At 46.4% G+C, this 11513-nt stretch overlaps 1 protein-coding gene across 2 annotated transcripts in view; it reads left to right on the top strand.

Annotated features, from left to right (window-relative positions):
- The first annotated feature begins 121 nt into the window (after positions 1-121).
- The window catches only part of CEPT1 (choline/ethanolamine phosphotransferase 1), a 32523-nt gene continuing 21131 nt past the window's right edge, over positions 122-11513 (top strand). For both annotated transcript variants that reach the window (XM_069875643.1, XM_069875644.1), the window contains exons 1-4: positions 122-194; positions 2405-2805; positions 6795-6942; positions 7912-8053. In XM_069875643.1, coding sequence (XP_069731744.1) covers positions 2467-2805; positions 6795-6942; positions 7912-8053 — 629 coding nt within the window. In that variant the 5' untranslated portion in view covers positions 122-194; positions 2405-2466. The remainder of the gene's footprint in view (positions 195-2404; positions 2806-6794; positions 6943-7911; positions 8054-11513) is intronic.

Here is an 11513-nt window from a genome sequence, read left to right as displayed (position 1 = left end):
TCGCTACAGGCCCCGCTCCCCGCCTCAAGCCCCGCCCCCCCCTCACCGCCCTCGCCCCCGCCCCCTAGCCCCGCCCACCGTCCTAACGGCCGCCCACTCCCACAGCCGCTCTCCCACCTTCCCCGCCCTCTCCCGCCTCCTTTGCGGCCGTCGCAAAAGGGGCGTAAAGCAGCGCCCGGTGCAGGGAGGTTGAGGTAAATGCTGGGCGGGGGGTGCGGGCCGGGGCGGTTGGCCGGGGCGGTTGGCCAGGCCCGGGCCCTGGGACTCGCGGTCGGGCCGGGGCGGTTGGCCGGGGCCCTGGGGCTCGCGGTCGGGCCGGGGCCGGGGCTCTGGGGCTCGCGGTCGGGCCGGGTCGGTTTGCTGGGGTCCTGGGGCTCGGGGGCTCGCGGTCGGGCCGGGGCGGTTGGCCGGGGCCGGGGCCCTGGGGCTCGCGGTCGGGCCGGGGCACGAGGGGGGCCCCTTCTGCCCTCCGTGGTGCCGGGCCCCGAGCGGGCGGGGCTGTTTGTTCTGGAGCCGCCTCTGCTGTGAGGCCAGGCCGGGAGGTATGGGGTTGTGTAGCCGGGAGAAGAGACGGCTCTAGGAGACCTTAGAGCAGCTTCCAGTGCTGAAAGAGGCTCCAGGAAAGCTGGGGAGGGGGCCCTTACAGGGGCCTGGAGTGACAGGATGAGGGGAAATGGCTTTAAATTGGAGGTGGGGGGAAGATTTCGATTAGATATTAGGAAGAAATTCTTCACGATGAGGCTGAGGAAGTCCTGGCCTAGGTTACTCGGAGCAGTGGTGGCTGCCCCATCCCTGCAGGGTTCAAGGCCAGGTTGGATGGGGCTTGGAGCCCCTGATCCAGTGGGAGGTGTCCCTTCCCATGGCAGGGGTGGAACTGGATGGGCTTTGAGGCCCTTTCCGACACATTCTGTGAGGCGGTCTCTGGTTGTTTTCTGTTCTCAAGGGGAGCAACCATATAGTAGGAGAGGAAGCATGTATTGCTTTCTGTTTTGGAACAGGCTTTCTGGTCATCTGGGACAACGCCCACAGGGACCACATAGGTGACTCAGTGGTGATCTCCTGGTACAGAAGCAGTTGTGAGTCTGCTTATCCTGGACTTATCAAGGCCCTGTTTGCTCACGTTCTCCTCACCTTCCACTGACAGCGCTCTCTGCCTTTTGCTCTGCTTCTCTCTCTCAGCCTTTTGCTGTCAGAAGTTGCTTTAATTGAGCTGTGGAGAACGCAAATGAGAGCACTTGCTGTTGTGCCAGTAGCGACCTTTGATTTGTATAGTTTGTTTTCCCTGCCTGGTGTGTGCATTGCTGATGGCTTTGGAAAGAGCTGTCATCTCCTCTTCTCAGGCTTACATACTGGGCTTCACAGCCATCAATTTTTCTCTTTTATTGAAACATCAAACTTTTCTCTTTAGTCCCTTTTCTCTACTGTTCCCCTCCCCTCCCATTTGTATGGATAGCTGTGTGTTCCTGGTCACCTGCTTTCATGGGACATCATGGGGGTCCCTGTTTGTACAGGAAATGCTGTTCCTGACTCTTAAGCTTTCTTTTCCAGGCTGCCTTGTGCTTGTAGGCTGTCTCTGACCAGCTAGAGCTCTCTGGTTCCTGTGTGTTTCTTGCATATCTTTAAAGTCAAATAGGCAATGAGTTTTCACCTAAACTGGGTTAAATTTGGAGAAGAAAAAAGCCACAGTGAAACTGAAATAAGGAACAATGGTATGAAAAAATAAGCTTATAACTACCTTTATATGTTTGTTCGGATTCACCAAAGAGCAATGCTGCTGCAAGCCATTTAAACTAAAACCACTACAAGTACAGAGCAACAGTTACTGTTGTCGCTTGACAAGCTGAAGTGGTATGTTCTGTTGGGAACAGCCAGCTCTCCTACAGGAGAGTTGCGAGGGACCTGCCTGTACCTCAGTCTATAATATCAGCTGGTGGTGTGGTGTCAGATTCTGCTGCTGAGGTTCAGGCTGGTGACTGCAGGCAGGATCTTTGCTTCAGTTGGCAGCAAAGAAAGTAAACAAGTGCAACCTAGTGGTTTCTAACTGTATTGAGGGCCTTTGTTTCCTGTCTTTGCCTCAGCAATTCTCCAAATGTAGAATCGTGGAATGGTTTGGGTTTGAAGGGATATCAAAGCCCATCCAGTTCCACCCTCGTACCGTGGGCAGGGACACCTCCCACTGGATTAGAGTGCTCAAGGCCTCATCCAACCTGGCCTTGAACAGCTCCAGGGATGGGGCAGCTATGACTTCCCTGGGCAACTTGTTCTTTCCTAAGGGAGAAATCTTATGAAATCTTCTTGGTTTTCTGGTAACAAATGAAATGCTCATTAGGGCAGTGCCTTGGAACGTTAGTAAAATCTCAGTTGTCTTTTCACCTTCAGTGTGTCTCATCCCTTTATGCTGCAGGATCTTATGATTCTCCGTTAACAGCTGCTACCTGCCACACAGATCTTGACGCAGCCTAATCCATGAGTGGGTATCGGAACATAAAGAGGCGATATGGGGAGTCGCACCTGGAATCCCCCACAGGTTGCGGCCACGGTCCTGCTGCTGGATGCATGTTAAGCAAACTGGTTCAGTTGCCAACACCACCCCTATCAAAGCACCAGCTGAAACGGTTAGAAGAACATAAATATCGGAGTGCTGGACGGTCCCTGCTTGAACCCATGATGCAAGGTTACTGGGAATGGTTAGTTGGAAGAGTTCCTGCCTGGATTGCTCCAAATCTCATCACCATAATTGGACTATCAATAAATATATTTACAACTCTACTGTTAGTATATTACTGCCCCACAGCTACGGAACAGGTAAGCTATGGACTCTGACAATCTTTGGTTTTGTTTGCTGTCACCTAGTAGCAGCAGGCACCTGTTTCTGGTGGGTTCTTGTCTTTGGAGAACTGTTTCTTGTTGGTCAGCCCACAGGTTTTGTACATTTAAGCTGATCTCTATGAATATTTGCGATGTGGGTGCCTCTGTATGAGCATCTGCATGCAAAAAAGGGCGTGTGTGGATGCTGGGGTCAGCATGCTGCTTGCTGAGTGAAACATCAGCTCTTCTGGCCAATGTGCGCTGTATGAAATGGGGTCCAGTGCCAAAATAGCTGTTTGGCTGCAGCTGTGAAGGACCTGCTGCATGAAAGCTGCAACCCTGTGAGGCTTGGGTGCATGTGCAGACAGCTAAGAAATGGATTCACAGCTGCCGTGCGTGATAGGTGTAGTTTTGCCTGTTTACTTTCTCTGCTGGTGCCTGGGTTAGTCACCTTCAACTTTCTGATCGAGTTACCACATGACAAGAGGTGCAAGGTGACTCGCTTGGCAGCAAGCTGGCTCTGCCCACGAGCCCAGCTAGGGTTGCAACACGGTGAGGAACTCTAGCTCGGACCCGGGGCTGAGCTCCAAAGTGGTGTGGCCTGAGAGATCAAGGCTGGCCACTTCCGCCGTGGTTGTGTGACTAAACCCAGCTTACTGCGATAAAGGAACACCTTCATCTGCCACAGGCCTTGGCAGTTCCTGCTAACATGCAGCTTGGAGCAGGGCCCTGCATACAGTCTATGATGAGCTTTGGGATCACAAAGCTCTGCTCTTGAGCAACTCTGCTGTGAGAAGGCTGGATCAAAGTCAGTGGTTTTATTCTTTGTTCTGAATGCACTAAAAGCTCCTGACCAGTCCTCTGGAGAACTGTCTTAACTGCCTGTAATTTGTGGTTTCAGGGAATCAAAGTCTTTACAAGGCATTTCAAGTTACCAGTTTCAAAGACTCCTCTCTCACCACAGTTGCCTCATAAGGCACTTAAAGACTTTAATTTTAGTGCACTAGAAAAGTTTTGTCACTTCAGTGTTAAATCCTAAAAGCTGCTCATATCTGTATGCACTGAGAAAGGGAATTATTTGGTACAGAAAATGTGTTACATGCCTAATAGCTGGATAGCCTCTTGTAAGTTCTCGCTTTTAATGTATCTGAACTCCTTCATAACCAAGTCTCCCAGCTGATGGGAGAGTGCTTCATAGTCAAGTGGACTCTGTTTCTACCCAGACTAAAAAACCCAGTTGGCTTGGTACATTCCACACGCTGCATCTGTGTCCCCATTGGACATAGCAAAGGTATGTTTGCCTCCTGTAGAGTTCTGTTAGAGTAGATGATTTCCCCATAATTGTTTGCGTTTGGCAGGTGTAAGATGAAAAGTGAGAATTAGCAGTGAAGACTCAGAGCAGCCCCTTTCTTTTTCAGGTGGTAGCTTTGTTGTGTGGCTTGGTTTTCATTAGGCACTTGCTCCCATAGCAGCTTTACCTGGGGCCAGGACTGAGAAATCCGATTTGATAGAGAGACTTCAGCCCAGCTCTGTTTCAGCAGCTTAGCAGCTGGTGTAGGCCACTGAACCAGGGCATAATTTAACATTTAGAGTACAGTTGTGCTTTGGTGGGTCATTAAACTTCTGAAGAATAAAGCTGTCGTGTTTGCTGTCCTCTGCTGTGTTTAAATGCCGTTTTATGTTTAACGGTGTGAGAGTTACTTTGTGATAGGGAATGAGGTTATCTTCTCACTTCAGCTGAAGAGTAGCTTTGTGCTGCCGTAGCTTTCAGCCTGCTCTGACTTACCATATGGCACTGCAGCCCCGTGTGAGAGAGGGAGACATGGAGAGGGAGAGCGATGTCTCCGTGGTGGAGCTGCTGTGAGCTTGTGCTGCTGGAGTGTCAAGGAGCTCTCAGAGAAGGAAATGGGGCTTTGACATTCCAGAAACAGAGTTGTTTGGGTTTTTTTTTTTTCTGAAAGCACCATTCCTTTCAGATGTAAATTGTCTCTTTCATGTAGCTCAGTCTTAGTTCCACTTTTTCCAAAAGCGACTTGTCTCTCCCTGCTGAGGAAAGGTGTAGCCAGGGGAACACAGCTACCAGGGGCAGCCAAAAGAACATGACATACAAATTCTACTGCTGGCCCAGTTGTGAGGGCCCGAGTTGGCAAAGCACTGGGCAATGGAGGGGTACCCGGATTGTTGTGGTTTTGAAGAAGGGAAGAAGATTTGGATAGGAGAGGAAGCTGTGGAATCTCATGCAGATACAAATAACGTGTAAACATTTTGATAGAGGCAGACTGTGGAGGGGCTCTTTATCAGGGAGTGCAGGGACAGAACAAGGGGGAAGGGTTTTCAGCTGAAAGAAGGGAGATAGAGCTGAGGTCTTGAAGAAATGTTTTCCTGAGGCACTGGCCCAGGTTGCTCAGAGCAGTGGTGGCTGCCCCATCTCTGGAGGTGTTCAAGGCCAGGTTGGATGGGGCTTGGAACCCCTGCTCCAGTGGGAGTTGTCCCTGCCAGTGGGAGGGGTTGGAACTGGATGGGCTTTGAGGTCCCTTTGAGCCCAAACCATTCCATGATTCTGTGTTTAAGTAGAAACCCTGCACTGGCGATGAAAGAAACATTTCAGAAAGAAAAGCCAGCAGCCTGGTTTGGGTTTTGTTTGGTTGGTTTTTTTGTTTTTTTTTTAAGTTTACATGGAATAGTTGCATGGCCCTAAAGTGAACATAAACATTGTGTATAAATCTATACATGAGAAATAGAAATGGTATCATGAGATGGAATTCTGTGGCATCCAAACCTTGTCTAAGTGTGGTGCTCTGCTGTTAGGTGACTCATTTCCCCCTTGCCTCTCTTCTCCTGCTGGTTGGTACAGACACAATGCCAAAAGCAGAGCATGGTGCCAGCTCTTGGGGCAGAAGGAACTGGTTTAGTCAAATGCAGTAGCAGGAACAATGCAAGCTGTAGAAGGAAATCTGTTTAATACATAGTTGATGGACAACAAATGAGTCATGGCTCTGTAGACCAAAAGGGGCTGGACTGCAGTGCTTAGAGAGGACAGTCAGCTTGATTGAGCTACTGAGCTGTACTTGGGCTTTGTTGACATGGTCTGTGAAACACCGCTGCTTGTGAATGTTCACTTTCTAGTGTGTTGAATGAGAAGCTTGCAAAATACCCAATAATACCAGTTTTGTGGATGTATAAACTATGACAGTAATGGGAGCCCTCTGGCTTTTGTGGTCACAGTGGTTTAAAGTTTCAAATACTGAAAAAAGCCTGAATTGCAGTCTTTGGTCTAGCAGGGGCTTGGTGTTTGTGTTTCTGTAGAAATAAAGTTGTCATACAGGACATGAATATGAAGGGTTATTAATGGAGATTTGGCAAAGCTGCTGTTACTCAGTAATACAAAAACTGGTTGGTGCTGTGCTGCGGAGCACTGGAGCTTTCCGAGTCTCAGAAAACGTAATGAGCAAACATGCACTGTGGAAGCGTGGGCACTTTGTGGTGAGGCAGTTCCCTAGTGCCGCTGCAGGCCAGCAGTGCCCTGTGCTTGGCAGGGGTTCAGTATGTGGCGCCTCGCTGGGGGCTGTGCAAACGAGCTCAGGGTTTGTGCTACAGTGGCACAGTTTGGGGACTAAAAATTTTCTGGTTTCTCAATCCCTTGGACAACTTACACATACCTCTTCGGGAAAGAGAAGCAAGACAAGAGCTTGATTGCGCAGTACTGAATCTTTTTCAGAGGTACAGTGGAGCTTCCTGCTGTACAAGCTGTGATGTACCTGCTAATCCAGGCTGGCAGTTCTGTCGCTGGTTTATTTACACTTCATGTTGATGACCCCCACTGGCTGTCCCCACAGGACCAGCGACTGGGCTACCACAGGGTCTGTGCATCTGATGAGGAATGTGCACAAATGAAAAAACACTGTGGTAGAGTGTGAGAGAGTTCAACTGAAGGCTTTTTGTTTTCAAGTTTAAAGAAATCTTTTACTGTCATATCTGTTTCTCAGGCACCTCCCTGGGCGTACATTGCTTGTGCATGTGGCCTTTTCATCTACCAGTCTCTGGATGCCATAGATGGAAAACAAGCGAGAAGAACAAATAGCAGTACTCCGTTAGGAGAGCTGTTTGATCACGGCTGTGATTCACTTTCCACAGGTATTGTCATTTTTAATTGAAGTATGAGGGTTAAGTGACTCTATTTCAGGGATCAAGTCTGGAACACAGGAAAATGGTTCTGTACTGAAGAAGACAACCGATACCGCTGTATGTGTAACTTTTCAGTCAGCCTTCTTTCCACAGACAGTACCTTTGATCAACTGTATGCCTTCTCCTGTATTACACTGACGAGAAACGAAGCATGTGGTTAATTTGATCTGATCCAGCAGGGTCTGTGTCTGCTTTTATCAGTCTTGGGTCTAAAAAATGATCTGTAAGAAATTGTCAGACTGTGCTTCTGTATTATTTTAGATTGAATCTGTACAGAGCAATTGCAAGACTGATAAGAAGCCTAAACCCTAGGACAGCAGAAGTCCAAGTTCCTAGGTAGATCAAGGTCACCGAAGCAGCCTGAAGTTTAATCCTTTTGCAAAAGAATGAGTAGATGCTTTTGGTTACTTAAATTCTAAAGCTCTCATGCTTTTAAATTTTTAGGAATGCTTTAATGAAGTCACATATTTAAAGGTGAGAGAAGCACAAATCTTGAATGCCAGACCTTAGGTTTTCTTAACGGCATAATAAAAATTCAGAAAAAGGTTGGGGGGAAATCAAAAAAAATAGATGTCATCTTGTATACATGGGGACCCTGGAACTCTGGCTATGGGCTGCAATTGCATAAATCACTCCAGTCCTTTGATGTCTGATACCGTTAAATACAATAAAAATGTAGGAGGCTAAGAAACCCTCAATACTGGGGACTTCTGATAATGGATATGAATTTAAATATATGTTTTACAGTCTGTACTTCTTAAGATTCAGTATTAATCTCTTATGTCTGTGAAATAAAACACATCAGGATGCCTTCTCAATATCTCTCCTTCTCTGGATCCCTTTTAGATGTGTTTTGGGTAAGGATTGTCACACATACACACTTTATCTTTTTACTATGTGACTGATTTTCTTCTGCAGTCTTTGTGGTTTTGGGAACTTGTGTTGCTGTGCAGCTGGGAACGAACCCTGACTGGATGTTCTTTTGTTGTTTTGCTGGAACTTTCATGTTTTACTGCGCTCATTGGCAGACCTATGTCTCTGGAACGTTGCGCTTCGGCATGTAAGTACTTTGGCTGAAAATAAAACTGAAAGTTGGGCTGCTTTCCTGTCTAGTTCCATGTTATGTGATTTTAGTTCAGAATCTTAGAGCAGTATGAAATCGTTTGTATTCATATGTACACACTTAGAGCTTGTGGCAGCTGTTACCTGTGGGATCTGCAATTAATACTGAAAGTTATTTGGCTTGTTTTAAGAGGTGTAAAAATATCCTTTTGTCATATTAATGGATTGGGAATTTCTGATGTGATTTGAACCTAAATAAATAAGGGGAGGTGCCTGGTATTCCGTTGCCAGGAACAGGCGCTGTTGTCAGATGGTGGCAGTCTGGCTTCAGCATTTAGTTAACTCTTGATCTGGCTTGCCTTGTGTTGGTGGGTAGCTAACCTTCACTATTCACTGTAACTCTTAAAATATAGTGTAGTGATTGGTGTTGTGCCTACAGTTTAAAGTTCTGAATCCCTTTTAGTTAATATAGGCCCTGGTTCTGTCAATAGTAGCACCAAAGCCACAATGCCAAGAACGTTGACACCTGAAGTCCTGTTTGCTGCTCAGCGAGGGCAGATGGGGAATGGAACACGAGGACCAGTGAGCTGTGGGATTCAGTAGCCTTCGTGTAGAAATGCCTATTTGTTCTGTCTGTCCGTACATAGATCTTGTAATCTAACAAATGTATTTCAAATAAATATACTGTGGAATGGTTTTCTGGAAACCTCTGAAATTTATCCTTAGTTTGTATGGGATTTTGAATGCACTGTCTATTAACAGTCTGTTATTGATCTATAGATATCCAAGTACTGCTAAAACAGCGCAATTCTGGACCTCTTGTCTGTAACAGCTCTTATTGACAGAATACTAATGCAGATTCTCTTGAGAAACTGCTGTTTCTGCTCAAATATGTAAGACAACAAAGCAGCTTTCAATGTCTATTGGAGGATGAAAACTAGACTCCTATTCTAATCCTGACCACACCAAAGCAGATGGAATTGTTTCAGTCCATTCTCTGATCTTTGCAGTAATGAGTCTATCTTGACTCTTATACTCTTTTAGGCTGCTTGCTTTTGTGCTGTACTGCAAGTCTCAATGCTGACTCTTTTTAGCTCCCTTTGAACTTTACAGGGCCCTGATAATTAAAGTTTTACTGTGGGAACCCACCCCACCTGACTTCAGCATGTGCTTGACTTTCCAGATGCAAGGATCAAACCAACCCGACTTGCCTTTGTGCTCCAGGCAAACTTGTGCATCATCTTTGGTATTCATTGTGACTATGACTTCTTGCTACAGTGAGGAGTCTTTTGGAGACAGAATTTTGTAGCAGATAGTGTTTTCGGCATGGTGTTACATTATGAGAATTTGATGATCCATCAATACGTAGCTAAATTAGAGAAGGCAATAAGCACGCAAATGCATGTATTTCTTTTAGATAAGACAGCATGGTTGTAGTGCACGAAATTGTCTTCATTTGCCCTGTGTCATAAGGTTAATAGGTTGCAATAAGCTAATGTTCATTTCTCTGGCAAAAACTCAGATTATTTTTTTTTTTAATCTAGCTAACTGATTCTCCCTCTTTGATACTGGGTTTTTCTGAAGCTTTCATTTCACCAATCATAAAACTGAAAAGAAGTCTATCTCATCTACCCTTTCAGAGTTAGTGGAGTGCACAGGCTTAGGTATTTTTACTTCTGAATAAATGGACTTTGAGACATGTGGTGAAAGGAGCCAGGAAGGCCTCAGTGCACTGAAGCTTTTTCCTGTCTGTGTATCCTACAGTCACTCTGTCAAAAATACACTGAGGAGGCTGGAAAGAGTAGTGATGTTTTAGGAAACAGGCAGCATTTCTAACTTCCATTCCATTCCAAATAAGCTGGAAAGAGCACACAGTTGGTTATCACTTATTGTATTTCTGAGATGAGATTATGCCCAGAAATTGTATTTCATTAGAGATCAACTCAATAAGCAAATTGGAAATGGCTCAGAAGAGCAGTAGAGCGCTAGAGGGCGAGATTAATAATGTACTCCTTACATGCAGCTCAGACTTGAACAATTAAATGCATAATCAACTCTGCTTGCTGAAAAAATCTGTTGTCTTCACAAAACCAAGATAAATTAGTGTGTCAAATTGAGTGTCAGCTTGCAGAACAGAATGTCTGATGCATGTACGCTGTCTCTGTCCCAGCCCTTAGAATCTACTGGAGCTGTGTCAGACTTGATCTGCAGAGCAGGAGTGTTCACCCCAAGGGAGAAGAAAATGGGATCACTCCTGCTTAATTCCTACAGAGCATTGCAGGTGGAGTAGGAAAACTATTAGTTTAATTGTTCCCAATTACTGAGTACATCACCTGCGCTGGTTCTTCTTCCCACTGACAACTGCGGAGCTGCCTGCACTGCTCCGGGACTGCAGGATGATCAGTTGAGACAGTAAGGGCCTGGGATCTGTCTCCATCATTAAATGATCATGTAATTTTATTAGATCTTGGCTTTGCAGCTGATGCAGAGTTTTCAAAGAGCAACTCGAGTTGGTTAAGCACCTCAAAATTAGCTAGAGGTCAGTGTTGCTTAAGAATTCTCCATGAGGAAGCAGGAAGTGTCTCAAAGGGGAGCTAGGTTGGCTACAGTGAAAGTCACTGTAAGTGACATCAGCAGTGCAAAGGCAGCAGGGGCTGGCATGGGTAGGGTTGTTTTGTTTAAAAACAAACACCTGATCTGGGAGTGAGCTCATGAAAGAGCAGGACACTTGAAGAAACAAAGGTGATTCTGAACTGCAGGACAATATTCAATATTAAAGCAGTCCTGTACTTTGTTCTCCTGCCCTTGTTTCCAGCACAGCAACTGGTTTATCAGGACTGTGGTATTGTGGTGCTGCAGTACAGAATGAGCTTTGTTTCTGGCTTCATCTTTATGGGTACAGCTGTGCTATAACTGGGGCATCTCTGGTTTGAAACACTGCATTTTCCTCTGCATATCCTAAAAATCAGACCTGTAAGCTCCACTGGACCTTCACATATCCATGTGGAAGCAGAGTTGGTATTTTAGGAACACTGTGTAGAAACTGGAGTCATTAGGGGATGTGGTGCACAGACGCTGAAGGGAATTTGCCTGCCATTAGCTGGAGCCCAGAGGTAATTCCTAGATCTGGTTCTTCCAGATCCAAATTTATTCCACTTGGATTCAGTAGTGCACTTGCTCACTGTTCTGGCTTCATGAAGGGTATTAAGAGGTGTCTGTTCATGAAGGTTCAGTGCTGGATCCAAGCTCCCAAGGTCAGTGCACAGCTGATCTGGCTCTGCAGGAGCTGTTTCAAATCTGGGATAGCTCAGGTGAAGCTGGAACTGTCAGTCTGTCAGATCTGAGCCAGGTTCTGCATAGCAACTTGAGTGTTGTCTGTGAGGTGCAATGTTGTGCAGGTGCTGGGCTGGGCAGGACTGGGGAGTACTGAGTCATACTTCAGGAACCCAGTGGGTGCT

Source organism: Phaenicophaeus curvirostris, chromosome 24, assembly GCF_032191515.1.
Source record: "Phaenicophaeus curvirostris isolate KB17595 chromosome 24, BPBGC_Pcur_1.0, whole genome shotgun sequence".
Taxonomy (NCBI): domain Eukaryota; kingdom Metazoa; phylum Chordata; class Aves; order Cuculiformes; family Cuculidae; genus Phaenicophaeus; species Phaenicophaeus curvirostris.
Note: the sequence above shows the minus strand (reverse complement) of the source record. Positions and strands in the feature narration are given on the sequence as shown.